At 43.4% G+C, this 14775-nt stretch overlaps 1 protein-coding gene across 1 annotated transcript; it reads left to right on the forward strand.

Annotated features, from left to right (window-relative positions):
* Positions 1-4783: 4783 nt before the first annotated feature.
* Positions 4784-13618, forward strand: LOC117449842 (zinc finger protein 271-like). Its single transcript, XM_034087739.2, has 6 exons — positions 4784-4981; positions 6394-6527; positions 6965-7917; positions 8351-8534; positions 10231-10359; positions 12098-13618. Exons 2-6 carry the CDS (start codon positions 6410-6412, stop codon positions 12790-12792), a joined length of 2079 nt encoding a protein of 692 aa, XP_033943630.1. The 5' UTR covers positions 4784-4981; positions 6394-6409; the 3' UTR covers positions 12793-13618.
* Positions 13619-14775: the final 1157 nt, after the last annotated feature.

Here is a 14775-nt window from a genome sequence, read left to right on the forward strand (position 1 = left end):
TTTGTGTTCGGGCGGCAGACACCCTATCCGTTTTTAAGAGTGCGCTTAAGACCTTCCTTTTTGATAAAGCTTATAGTTAGGGCTGATTAGATTCAGCCCCTAGTTTTGCTGATATAGGCTTAGTTTGTCGGGGGACATCTTACTTCTTCCTTCTCCCTATCTATACCTGTGTACTCTCATGTTCCGATTAACCCAGCTTCCCCACATTTCTTTCTTTTTGGTGTCTATATACGCTGGGATCCGGAGTCATGGATGATCCTGTTGCTGCGGTCCTGTGTCCTGGATCATAAGTCCTGCATCTTCTTATTATACACACATGCATTTCCAAACATTTGGTCTTCCTATGTTGCAAATTTATTATCTTTTAAATGTACACACGGCATCTATTGCACGTCTGTCCGTCCTGGGAGAGGGATCCCTCCTCTGTTGCTCTCCCTGAGGTTTCTCCCATTTTTCCCTTTAAACTGTGGGTTTTCTCCGGAAGTTTTTCCTTGTACGATGTGAGGGTCTAAGGAGGGTGTCGTATTGTCATACTGATATTCTGTACAAACTGTGAAGACCTTTGTTAATAGTTCTATCGCTCGAAGTGGAGTCGAAAGAGATGAGTTTTCAGTCTGTGCCGGAAGGTGTGTAGCTTTCTGCTGTCCTGATGTCAATGGGGAGCTCATTCCACCATTTTGGAGCCAGGATAGCAAACCCACGTGTTTTGGCTGATGGGAACTTGGGTCCCCTTCGCAGCGAGGGTGCAGCGAGCTGTTTGGTTGATGCAGAGCGGAGTGCACGTGCTGGGGTGTACGGTTTAACCATGTCCTGGATGTAGGAAGGGCCAGATCCATTCGCAGCATGGTACGCAAGTACCATTGTCTTGAAGTGGATTCTAGCAGTTACCGGAAGCCAGTGGAGGGAGCGGAGGAGCGGCGTGGTGTGGGAGAATTTAGGAAGGTTGAAGACCAGACGAGCCGCTGCATTCTGGATGAGCTGCAGAGGTCGGATGGCACATGCAGGTAGACCAGCCAGGAAGGAGTTGCAGTAGTCTATGCGTGAGATGACGAGAGCCTGGACCAGAACCTGCGTCGCTTTCTGGGTCAGCTGGGGACGCATCCTCCTGATGTTGTAAAGCGTGTATCTGCAGCAGCGGGTTGTAGCAGGGATGTTTGCAGTGAAGGACAGGTTGTTATCTAGGATAACACCCAGATTCCTTGCAGTCTGTGTCGGGGAAACAACAGAGGTGCTGATGTTGATTGTTAGGTCAAGAGTGGGACAATCTTTTCCCGGAAGGAAAAGCAGTTCAGTCTTGTCAAGGTTGAGCTTGAGGTGATGAGCAGACATCCACTGAGAGATGTCAGCTAGACAAGCAGAGATGCGTGTGACGACCTGGGTCTCTGAGCGGGGAAAGGACAGAATTAATTGGGTGTCGTCAGCGTAGCAGTGGTATGAAAAACCATGCGGGCTAATGACAGATCCGAGCGAGTTTGTGTACAAGGAGAAGAGGAGGGGACCAAGAACAGAGCCCTGAGGGACCCCTGTAGTTAATTGACAAGGGTCGGACTCCGACCCTCTCCAAGTAACCCTGTAGGTGTGGTCTTTGAGGTATGAGGTGAGGAGGGAAAGTGCAGAGCCTGAAACTCCAAGTTCTTGGAGAGTGCGAAGGAGGATCTGATGGTTCACCGTGTCGAATGCAGCAGACAGGTCCAACAGGATGATGACAGAGGAGAGGGAGGCTGCTTTAGCAGTGTGCAGTTCCTCAGTGACAGCAAGGAGGGCAGTTTCTGTGGAGTGACCTGCCTTGAAACCAGACTGGTGCGGATCCAGAAGGTTGTTCTGATGGAGATAACAGGAGAGCTGTCTAAAGACAGCGCGTTCAAGTGTTTTAGACAGGAACGGGAGGAGAGAGACAGGCCTGTAGTTTATAACATCAGACGGGTTGAGAGTGGGTTTCTTTAGGAGAGGGTTTACTCTCGCCTCCTTGAGACTGTTTGGAAAGTGACCAGACGTTAGAGAAGTGTTGAAGAAATGGGTGAGAAACGGTAGAATATCAGGAGCGATAGTCTGAAGGAGGTTTGAGGGGATAGGGTCCAGAGGACAGGTGGTAGGGCGGGCAGAGGTAATGAGGGTAAGAACCTCACTTGGAGAGAGAGGGGAAAAGGAGGTTAGTGTGCGGGTGGAAGGAGGGTCTGGTGACCCAGCGGTGAGTAGAGGTGAGTCAGAAAAATAAGAGCGAATATCATCAGCCTTTTTTTCAAAGTGGTTAACAAAGTCGCTTGACAGAAGGGAGGAGGAGGAAGGGGCTTTGGGGGGGTCCAGGAGGGAGGAGAAGATGGAAAATAGTTTTTTGGGATTGGAATAGGAAGATTGGATCTTATCTTGAAAGAAAGGGCTTTTTGCCTGAGAGATCGAAGAAGAGAAAGAGGAAAGGAGAGCCTGATAGGTTAGGAGGTCGTCATGGTGTTTGGATTTCCACCGTTTCCGCTCTGCTGCCCTAAGGACGGTTCTATTAGCACGCAGTGCGTCATTTAGCCAGGGAGCAGGAGGGGACTGACGAGCCTGCCGAGATGTGAGAGGACAGAGAGAGTCCAGAGAGGATGAGAGAGTAGAGAGGAGAGTTTCTGCAGCAGAGTTTGGAGGCAGGAGTTGGAACGAGTCAGAGGAAGGGAGGGCTGAGAGCACCGATGAGGCAAAGGTAGAGGGGGAGAGGGAACGGAGGTAACTGCGGACAGGTGCCGGATGAGAAGAGAGTAGTTTGTTATGTTTGGAAAGGGGTAAAGAGAATGAAATGAAGAAGTGATCGGAGGTGTGGAGCGGGTTTACAGAGAGGTTAGAAGTAGTGTAGTTCCTTGAGAATATGAGATCAAGGACATTGCCAGCTTTATGAGTCGGTGGGGACGGAGACAGTGAGAAAGCAAAGGCGGTTAACAGAGATGTTAGTTCATCTATCTTCCCTGTCTGGAGGTTGAAGTCTCCAAGAAGTACAGCGGGAGGGCCAGTTTCAGGGATGTGTGAGAGGAGATGATCTAATTCCTCCAAGAAGTCCCCCAAGGCGCCTGGTGGACGGTAGAGAACAACAATGGTTAATGGTATAGGATGGGCTACTGTGACGGCATGGAATTCAAAGGTGGAAGGAGCGAAGTTAGGTAGCTTGAAGAGGGAAAAGCTCCATTTGGGAGAGAGCAGGAGACCAGTGCCACCTCCTCTGCCAGTGGGTCTGGGTGTATGGGAGAAGGAATATGCTGTGGAGAGAGCTGCTGGGGTGGATGTGTTGGATGGAGTAATCCACGTCTCAGTGAGAGCAAGGAAATCCAGAGACTGCAGGGAAGTGTAGCCAGATTGTAATACTTTTCGCCTCATTCTGAAAGAAAGAAGTGAAATGTGCCAACGTGACGGCCTTCTTGGTGTGTGGTGCGAAACGGGAGATGTAGTTCATTGAGCGGTTTCACACAAAAAAAGTGTTACTTCACAGTTTTACGTTAAAATTATCTTTTAAATTGACAAACATCATATGTGTAATTCGTGGCACAATTCAAACGGGATCGAAAGATAATCTTTCTCTCTCCATTGGCTTCAATACATACTTTTTTCGAAATAAGGTCCCATGGAGGTCCCCCGGAAAGGGAGGGACTTCGCCATATGGGCTACACTCAAAACTACTTCAGCACCACGGACAGCACCTTAGATGTATCAATACTAGGCACATTGAGAGCTGCTAACAGGACAGGCTACGGCTTCACCCGACGGTCGGAGGATAACTTGCAAAAACTTGTGTCAAAAAAAGGATCGACAATGAGTCAGGCAGAATGGATTGACATATTACCTGAACAACCCTCTGACCCTGCACTGTGTCTAAAGAGAATAGAGGTGGCAGGTTAACGGTCATGGTGGAATTCACAATAGTCTTAGAGAAGTGCATCAATACAAGTGTATTACTGTGTGAAGTATTTTCCTTTCAAGTGACTGAACTGAAAAACCTTCAGCGGGAAGCCTCTACCATTAATTTAAACTTCCGTCTTGTTTTCTCCTATTTTTGACCCAAGGTTTAAGTTGCCACTGAACCTTTTCCCCACCAAAGCATTGGCCTTTAGTCGGACCACAATGGAATATGTTAAACAATACTATGAAAAGACAAAAATGTTTGTACTATTTTCTCACTGATTAGTATAAGGCAGTGATGCATAACATCCTCAGATCCTTTACTTGACTAAACGTAGTGACTCCCAGTAAAAGCTCTGACTTGAAAATGTCATGCAAGTCAAATGCAGTTATAGGGCCCTTGGCGCCCCCATCAACCCATCGGTGGCACCACAAATTGGGAAATAATAAAAAAAAAACCTGGGTTATGTGGTTTCTTGATTTCCTCCACTGACACTGGAAATTCATTTCAAACTATAGGTTACTTTCAATAGGTACAGTTTGAGGATACTTATGTTGCTGTTATCTAATTTTGGCCACATTAGGGCAGAAAACAAAGCGGTCTAAACACACAAAATGAACATGATATTACATTTGAATAATAATTTACTGAAAAAGACAGAATAACGAAACAAATAATTGTAAACTAAACCCATCATTAACAAAGTATCACAATTAAATAATAATTTACAAAAAAAGTTATCATTGAGTTTTATGTAATTGTCAGACTTAATCTACCTGATTTGAATACAATACATGTATTTATTAATATATAATTGAAAAGTCTAACAAACCACGTTAAAAAAAACTAACAAAAATGGGGCTGTTATTTTGGTTTGAAAAGTCAACCGGAAGTACAGACACTGCTTTAGGTGGCTAGCAGCTACAGCTAGAAAGGTTATCATCAGAGCCAAACGCTTTTTTAACTTAACTCATGAGTTAGGGGGCATTTATTTGACACATTATGAGGAGATATTGAGCATGAAAATGAGAGAGAAGTAGAAATATATCCCTGTCTTTCATATAAACTTCTGTCGAGGGACTACTTTTTTTTACCTGAGGGGAAATCAATGCTGAGGTTGGTCAAAACGTCTATTGTCTGTTAAACGCTAGCTAGCTGAGATAGCGAGTCTTAAACATGCAAATGTAATGTTTGCAGATAATTACCGTATTCTTTTCACGTTGAAAAGTATAGTGGGCATGTCGCAACTGTTATTTGTTATTGTTGATAAGCGTCTATAGCTTAAGGGGAGGCAACCGTTAGCTAATTGCTAATATCAGCTAGTGAACGTCAATGGCTAGCAGGCTAATAACAGTTTCCTCAGAAGGTGGTCGCTGACCAAAGCGCTGGTCATCTCCTTCAGAGGTCAAATACTGGCTGCTGTGCTGCAGGGGAATCCTCATTACAACGGGTTAATTACACAGAATAACAGGCTTGACAATCAGGTTGCTGCTTAACTTAAATCAGTATTAATGTGAGATTTAAAGGGATGTAGAACAAGTGGGTGCCATTAAGCTAGCCTTTGAGCTAACAAGGCTACTCTCAGTTGACATTCACTTACAATCACTGTCAATTATTTTGATAGTGAGCACCATGACAGTTCCAGTGCTTATAGTGTTGCAGCTGAAATGCATATTCTTTTTATAACACGTGTTTAATCTTTAAAGGTAGTCTGTCCATCAGATCAGGCCCAGCCATGTTCACACCCCCCATCACAACAAAGCATCCGCCCTGCTGAAGTGTCCTTGAGCAGGACGAAGGATGTCTTCCAGGCAGACAAGAGACACACATTTACCCCAAAGAGATCTGGTGCATTAGGCTGAATATCTAAAGCTAAAAGGAAATAAAAACCACAGTCACTGAATTCATCTTTGGGTATTTTCTTTATAACTGACACGACACAGCTCAATACTGCTTAAACATGAGATATAATACTTGGTTGCAATATAATAATCAAATGTATTGTGTGAATTATAAAGATATCTAAAACAAGAATTCAATGTTCACAACCACCATATGTCACAAATGTTTTAAAAATAATTATTTAACCAAAATTAGAATACACCTTAATTTGATATTTTGAATACAATGTGAATAAAGGAAAGTCAATTTGTATATTGTTCACAGTCGGATTAGCCCGTCAAGGCAAGTTTGGTTCATGCTAATTTGAAATAATGTGTATTATTGAGTATTTTATCTGTGACAGTTCTATGATTCATTTCCAGCCTTTGAGTGATCAACTTTGCTTGCAAAATATGTTTTATATATACACAATGTCCTTGGGCAAGACACTTCACCTGAACTTGCTCCTGTGGGTATTTTCCACAGTGGTGACCATTGCATGTATGATATGTGTAATGTAAAGCGCTTTGAGCATCTGGAAAAAGCGCTATAATAAATATAAGGAATTATTATTATTACAATCACCTGTTGTAAATGTTATTGTAATTCCTGTTTACTGACTCTTTGGTTTTTTCCCCTCTTAAAAGGTTGTATATCTGAGAGATGGGCTCTGAAAACCCAGAAGACTTTGGACCAGCTGTGACCCTCGCTGAGGAAGATCAGCAAGAAATTGGAGGCCTGATCAACTCCGATGGAGAAGAAGTGGAATACTCAGATCTCAGTGAGCAAGTATTTTGTTACACCAACATATACACTTGAATGCAACACTGTAGTAAATACTAGCTTTGTGAAACGTAATAATTGGCGTTGACACTGAGTTTTTGTAGTTAGCGGTGGACCCCTGAATGTAAATTACATTCACAATATATTAAGAATTCCTTCTTATATAATACTTAGCAATACATTTCAACACGGTAAAGACTAAAAAAAAGAAATATAACAACTGAAATAGAAGTATGAAAAATGGCTTTTACGTAAGGTTTTATTTAATTTCTCATTTCATTGTAAATCATGTGTAAAGATTGGAGATTTTATTCAGGAAAACATTATCATACCGACCTACAGAACACAGGACTTCATTACATGTCTGAACAAAATAAGTATAACTGTTTGATGTGCTCAGGGACTTACTATTGTCTCGTCTTTTTGATCAAACAGGAGAGAATGACCTCCCTGGCACTGAACCTGCAGAGTCTCCCTCCAAGACATTCGATCAAAGCGAGAATGAAAAACTGTCGTCCCTTCACAGCTGCTCAGTTTGTGCGAAAGACTTCCCGTACGCCTCTAAGCTTCAGCGACACCTACGCACTCACTCAGGCGAGCGGCCCTTCCCCTGCTCCATGTGTGAGAAGAGGTTTCCAGAGAAGGGCTTGCTAATGATCCATGAACGGGTCCATACCGGGGAAAAGCCCTTCCCATGCACTTTCTGCGAGAAGAGATTTGCCAGTCAGGGTGAGCTCAGGCTGCACCGGCGGACACACACAGGCGAGCGGCCGTATCACTGCTCCATCTGCCTGAAGAGCTTCTCCCGACACTGGCATCTGAAAACGCACTTAGAGGCGATGCACTCGGAGGTTGTAGCGGGCTTCGTGAGGAAGAAGTTCCCGTGTTCGGACTGCGATAAGAGCTGTAACTCGGCCGCCGAGCTGAGAGATCATCAGCGGACTCACACCGGAGAGAGGCCCTACCAGTGCTCTTTCTGCGACAAAAGGTTTGCCTTGTCGGGAACACTGGTGAGACACGAGCGTCTGCACACCGGCATCACGCCCTACCACTGCTCCGACTGCGGGAAGACGTTCGCTCAGCAGTGGACTCTGACCACACACATGCGGACTCACACGGGGGAAAAACCCTACAGCTGCACACAGTGCGATAAGTCCTTCGTGGCTCCTGGAGAGCTCCGCAGGCACACCAGGATCCACACGGGAGAAAAGCCGTACACCTGCAAGGACTGCGGGAGGCACTTCTCCCTGGCAGGAACGCTCAGAAACCACAGGAGATCGTGCACACTGAACAAGGATGTGTCAGTAACTGGGGACGTCTCAGAGCCAGTTCAAGGTGGAGATGGAGAAGCATCCCAGCAAGAACCGCCCAGCAACACCAGCCCTGAGGTAGAGATGATACGCAGCTGTTTCAGAGTAACATCTCTGTCAGTCAGTTATACATAGCTCCTAAACCTCCTCTCTAGTGCTGAACCATTTGGAAATGATTACTAATTGCGATTTATTTTTGACTGATTGCAATTGTGATATGATTTACAATATTGCATCATAATCCTCATTATCATTGAAGAAAATAGATCTTGGTTTGAGGAGGATCTGTTTAGTTAAGTCTGTAGATTTGTATGGTGGTTTCCTGCAGCTTCAAAATACTTTATTCAAAAGGGGTATTTAAACACATATTTAGTCTTTAACAAATATTATGCTCTCTGCAATTTGAATATTACACGAGTCCATTTTGAGATTTCAATGAAATAACCCCGTAATTATGCAGCCGTACTCCGAACATGATGTTGCCTCTGTTCTTATGAAATTGTCTTTACAGGTGGCTGACGGTCAGAGTTCGCCCAGTGCAGGTGAGCCGCGCGCCTCAGAGGATCTAACCTGTGACCAAGCAGCTCCTCGTGAAACTAAACTGCGAGAACCAGAAGACCGACCAGAGGACAGGGCCGCCAGTCCGCATATGAATGTAATAGTGAAGGAGGAGGAAGAGGAGGAACCTTTGTGTGGTACATAAACATGAGATTACACATTTCTCTCACGATCATTGTTTATCTTAAAGAAGCCTGATGTCTCAAACATCATCAGAATTAAATACAAACCTGTTTCTTACTTTCAAGCCATTGATCAGTGCCTTGGTGTGCAATTTTATAAGTAAGTATTTTATATTAAGTGTTATGTTTTAAAGCAAACAAGACATTTACTCTGACCATCTGTACTTAAAGGTGGGGTTGGTAATTCACTTCAGAAACACTTGTTATATTCCATGGAATGCTCTTAACATCCCGATAGCAATGAATACATAAAAACATGTCATCTGTGGAAGCCGTAGCGCTGTAAAAAGCACGACCAATCATCTGAGCCGGCCCGGCTAAAGTAACTGGATGGCCTACCTGCCTGTCAGCCTTCCATCTGTGCACAAACTGATCTCGTGCCCTCATTGGTCATGTGCGCGTTCGTGTGTGTTGGAGGAGGGGCTCTGTGAGGAAGTCTGAAGGAAGAGGCAGATTTCTTCCTGTTGTGTACGTTCAAATTCGAGCGCACTCGAGCTGGTTTCTCCATTCTTACCTACCCTACCTTTAAGTTCAGTGTTTTATTCAATCATCACACATAGACAGGATTAACATCCAGTGCCACTTTTTCACATTCCCAAACAAGAGATGTCTTTGTTAGATAATCATGTGATTGCAGGAAGGTACCTGAATGCACCATGTCGGACAGTTTGCACACAGAATAGAGATGCAAACTGTAACAATCTTATATTTGAAGCCTAGTTACCGTCGAAAAAGTCCGGGAGCTACTGTGGTAATTTGACCAGGCAAAGAGAGTGGCTGACACATTAAGAGTGTCCTCGAAATAATAAAGTCCCCCCCCGAACTAAAACCTAGACAGTCAGTCTGGCATCTCAAAAACCGTTCCATTAGCCCAAACACATTCCACACCTCCAACAAAAGTACAAACACAAATTACAACTGGAGTAATTCTCCGGCAATGTCCAACTTAGAATGCAGTCTTCTTGATATGGCTGAATAATCCCAACGAAAGCAAAAATAATAAATCCAAAGTCACTCCACAAAAAGGTAATCCAATTCAACCGAAAACACTGCCAACAGAGGAACCATCTCCCAAAAGAAGGGACTCGCTGGCCGCCGAAAAAGGGAAATAATATTCGTAATCTCTCGGGGTTTGTGATGCGAGTCCATGCTGGTCCTCGGGCTCTTTGGGTGTCAGCTCCTAAAGCAGCCCTACAGTATCCCCATCCTCCTCCACCCAAACCTTTTATTCCCTCCCTCTCCTTTTGGGCCCGCCCCCTTTTCCTCACCTGTATCCAATGCGCACCTGATTCCCCTGCCACTCCCTGAGGGAAAGCAGGAGGGGAGAGAAGGACCCACTGCATAGTAAGGACAGCAGTATATTTCTACAGTGATGGCTCCGTCACGTTTCCACTTTTTCTCTCCAAATAGTTAGTTGACCTACTTTGCATGATTGTGCCCCTTGTTTATCAGCTATTCTTTACTTTTGGATATTTTCTTGGATCCAACGTCTCAAACCTACTTGGGTATAAATCTGCTGAATTCGTTTTACTCTTAGTCCCATTGGATATATTTGTTTGTTGCTGTGGATAGATTTTTTTTTTTTTTACACTTTACTTAAGAAAATGTTGATGGTTTTAACATGTATGTGTTGTTCCTCTTGTGTTTTTAGAAGAAGCTCCTGAGCAGCTTTCTAGCAGTGAGGATTGCACCATGCAGGAGGAAACTGAGGAGCAGCGTCCGGAAACCAACGCTGAAATTAGAATAACAGTAAAGGAGGAAGCAGAGGAACTTGTTAACAGTAAGGGAATTAAGTGAATTTCAATTGAAATAGCTTAGACCTTGGGTGTTTCTCAATGTCGAGGACGCTTCCTTGGTAGGACGTGTCCCTCCGAGTCAGGTCCTTCAGAAGCGAGGCAAGAATCCTTCCTAGCCTCGGAAAACGAAGAATGGTGGAACAGGCTAACAGGTGTGCGTCATATGCGAGGCCCCGCCTTAAATGGAGCGCGATTTCCGCCAAAGATTTTATAAATTGGTCCGTGCGCAAAGCATTGTGGGGATTTTAAGACCGCGGAGGATACACATGTGCAGCCTCGAAATTTCCCGCAACGAAGGACGCCGGCCTCGGTAGTTATCCAAGGATCCTGGACATTGGAACAGTCCTTCGGCGGCACTCGATGACGTAGCATCCTTGAAATAGTGGCTCTGGAGCATCCTTCCTCGACATTGAGAAACACCCCTTGTCTTTAATTCATTTGACTGGCACCTTGTTCGAGTAAATGAATTGATTTAATATGTGTTTTACCCGACTGAATTCAGCCCACCCTTTTCTCTTTTTACCCTCTGTTCTTTGATGCCGAGTCTGCATCCACACTCATCTGGGTTATGCTGGAAACACTGATAGTATGAAATGCAGTGTCCAATGTCCAAGTGATTTTCTTTAAAGATTTCTGTCACACACAAACCTGTCATCAGAGTCGGTTGGTTTAAAAAAGTGTAAAGGAGTTTAAATCCTGGTTATTTTGGAAAGGATAGGAAAAATGTAATTTATTTTAGATTAAGCTAGTGAAGTAGCAGGCTTCTCATTTTTAGCCAATATTGTATTTGGCAGGATCATTCCCTGCAACTTAATTCTGAGTTAAAATACATCCTTGGATTTGGTCTGGAAAATTCGCTTTTTATAAGCTGTGTTTATACTGTGTTTGTCTCACTACCAAAAGGTGGTTTCTAAGAAGAAGTGATAGAAAGTGGACTGTGTCTTCTTTCAGTTCACTCTGACTGACTCTTTGCTGTCTCTGACTGGTTTGAAAATGAGAACCCTGCACTTGTGGTTAGTGTTGATTTTATATTTCTTCTTACGGCTCCTTCATTTCTAAACCATTTGACCACCTATGAATATTTTGACTATGAAAAACATAAACATACACAAGCAAATATTCCTTTAGAGTATTACTAAAGTGTGTAACCTTGCATCTTCTGAAATAAACCTTGTATTTCTATTTCATATCAGTGGAACACTCCTGAGATGCTTGTACCCTTTAAGATAGCAGTACAATAAATGAGGGATGCAGTATTCTTTCCTAAAACTTTACTATAATGTCCGAAAATACAAAAACAATTCTGTTCACTAAGATGGTGTCTTAAAATGTGTTTTTTTTAAGTCCAAATCTTTTTGTCTTTGTCTTATATGATATCAAATAGAAGAATAAGAAAATCCTTATAACTGAGAGGCGGAAAACTGCATTTTATTGCCAATTATTTTTCTGCCGATCCACCAATCACTGCAGCTTTTGAGCCGCCTTTTTGGTGCTGCTTTATTTGCCCTTACATAAACTCACATGCACTTCCCTACTTGACTGGACTTGAATTCACACAATTGAGTTGAAGGCTACTAAGTGGAGCATTTGTTTTCATCTACTTTTATCTCTTTTCAATCTCGTGTCATGTTGTTGGGAGCCGTGTCTTACCATCCACAAGGTTCAAATAAGTTATTTTCTTAAATCTTGGCTTTTTGTAACTCGTCATTTCTGTTTCCACAGTGTCTGGAGAGGATCCTGAACACGACTCGGACAGCGGTGGGGAAAGTCCTCCTGGCTCCCCGGGGCAGGAACAGGGTGACGATGTGACGAAGAGCTCGTTCTGCTGCGGGCTCTGCGGCAGAGACTGTTACAAGATGTCCGCTCTCCAGATCCACATGCGCATTCACTCTGGAGAGAAACCTTACCAATGCTCTCTGTGTGGGAAGCAGTTCACCCAGAAAGGTCAGCTCAAAGGTCACCTGAAGGTCCACACGGGAGAGAAACCGTTCTCCTGCCCCGACTGCGGGAAGAGCTTCGCCCACTCGGGAGCGATGAACCGCCACCGGCTCACACACACCGGGGAGCGGCCGTACCACTGCTCCGTCTGCGAGCGCAGCTTCAACCAGTCGGGACGCCTGAGGGAACACGAGAAGATCCACTTTGGGGAGAAGTTTGACTGTCCCCAGTGTGAAAAGAGTTTCACGAGAGCGTCGAGCCTCAAGAACCATTTCAGGCTCCACACGGGGGAGCGGCCGTACGGCTGCGATGTCTGCGGGCGAGGATTCAGCCGCTCGCAAAGCCTCCGCCTCCACAAGCGCAAACACCAGCAGACAGACACCGAGCAGGACTCTGCGTTCAGTGGGAAGAACGAGGACTTATCACAGAGTGACGACAACTCCCCAATTAATATGTGTTTAGCGGACAAAAATGACTGATAATGTATTTATATAAACCATAGAGATATGTACCAGTAGTAGTATGATTATACAATGATTTAAGGCAGGGAAACATGAGCGGAAAGTAAGGTTGAACTTTCACATAAAAAGCTAAAATATTTAACTCCCTGCAATTAATAACACACACGTGTCAGGTGGTGTTCAGCAACTAACTACAGACAAACTGACCACACTAATATTTACTACAAACACTTCCGTAGAAATCTTGAAAACTGTTCAGATGATACATTTTAGTGGACGTCGTATTTACTCGCTTTCATCACACTCACCTATGTTAGTTGCGTCAAAATATCACTCCATTTAGAGTATTTATTGTAGTTCAAAAATCTAATTTAAGGTGTGATTTCAAATCTTTCCATGCAGTACTTGCCATTCAAAATAACGATGTATGTGGTAATTGGATTACAGAGTGATTATGTTTTTGTATCAGACGTTACCAAGGCCAATGAAGCAGTCTGCGAATCAGGTGAAACTGGAATTCGTTCTTTGATTATGAGCTACCAAAATATAAAAAAATGTAAATAAAGCAGTGAGATTATAATGTTCATCTGATTGTTTGCCAAAACCATTTTTGCCTTATTGTTGATTTATCTGTGTCTCTGTTTATGCTACTCAACAACCACGTTATGAGTCAGGTTCACCTGGTTTGGGAAAGTCTTAAGGCCAAGTAACTATTGTGAAAAAGAGAGTCATCCTGTAAGGCTGTGAAACAGAAGGGTATAACTTCAAACCATGGTAAATGTTGCCCGGTGCTGCCTCTGTCTAACTGTATTGGACATGTTATACTGAAGAATAAAAGTACTTAAGGCTGTTTTGTTTGCATATTTCTGACTGGAGGAGTTTATGTACTAGAGGTACAAATATGCTTACAACAAGTCGTTCATATTTAATATATCAAATAGTATAAATGCTCTTGTGTTCTATTCAAAGGTGTACTGCAAAGGTAGTGCTAGCATTAGTATTAAGCCGAACTGTTTACTCTAGGTATTTTTCTAACTAAAGTAATACATTGTTTCAACCAATCTTACCTGGTTTCAACTCATCTTAAGCTAGTCCCTTTTCTGCTGGAGGTCAGGTAGTTTCTCCCAGAGAAAAAGTCATCTGTGAAATTATAGTAATTGATGTTTGACCCCCATTGTAGTATATTTGCCTGAATCCACTCTGACATCTGCAGTAGTGATGGGAATTCCGGCTCTTCTTGGTGAGCCGGATCATTTGGCTCGGCTCACCAAGAAGAGCCGGCTCTTTCGGCTCCCAAACGGCTCTTCAGTTTACCACATATTATACCTTTTATAATTAAATCAAATGTAGCCCTGTTTTGACTAATGAATGATTTATATGTGTACACATATCACTTAAATTATTCAATACATCCTTTGTACTGAAGTATTCAAAAGTAAAAATTACATGTTTAATATAAATGATTTGCTGTAGCCAAATGTTTTCATTGCATTTACAGACCCGTGTAACTCTCTGATACCGCCCAGTGAATGCACTGACTTGCTTGTAGAACCACGCTACACAAAGCAGATAGCAACACCTATAAAAACTTAAGCATAGACATTTAAAAAAAGGGGGCTACTGTATCGACATTTTAAAATTATATTTAAAGAAAAGGCCCTGAAAAAACAGCAGGGCTTTCAGTAACTATTAACTATAGAAAAAAAGACAGCAACTGCTGACATCAAATCTTTGCTGAGCCTAAGGATAATCAGAAATAAATAACATAGTGAAAATAAATATATTGCAATGCTCAAAACAGCAACATCCAACCGTCTCTAATCCTTGGATAGTACATGTCACTGCATGCATGCAAGGAGCAGCTGTAGCGCGGAGATCATCATCATCGTCATCGTCATCGTCATCATCATTCTGTCTTGTATTACTTAACAAAAAAAAAAACCGGCTCGTTCGCGGGTGCGAGCCGGCTCCCCGTCGTTCACGTAAAAGAGCCAGCTCTTT

Source organism: Pseudochaenichthys georgianus, chromosome 1, assembly GCF_902827115.2.
Source record: "Pseudochaenichthys georgianus chromosome 1, fPseGeo1.2, whole genome shotgun sequence".
Taxonomy (NCBI): domain Eukaryota; kingdom Metazoa; phylum Chordata; class Actinopteri; order Perciformes; family Channichthyidae; genus Pseudochaenichthys; species Pseudochaenichthys georgianus.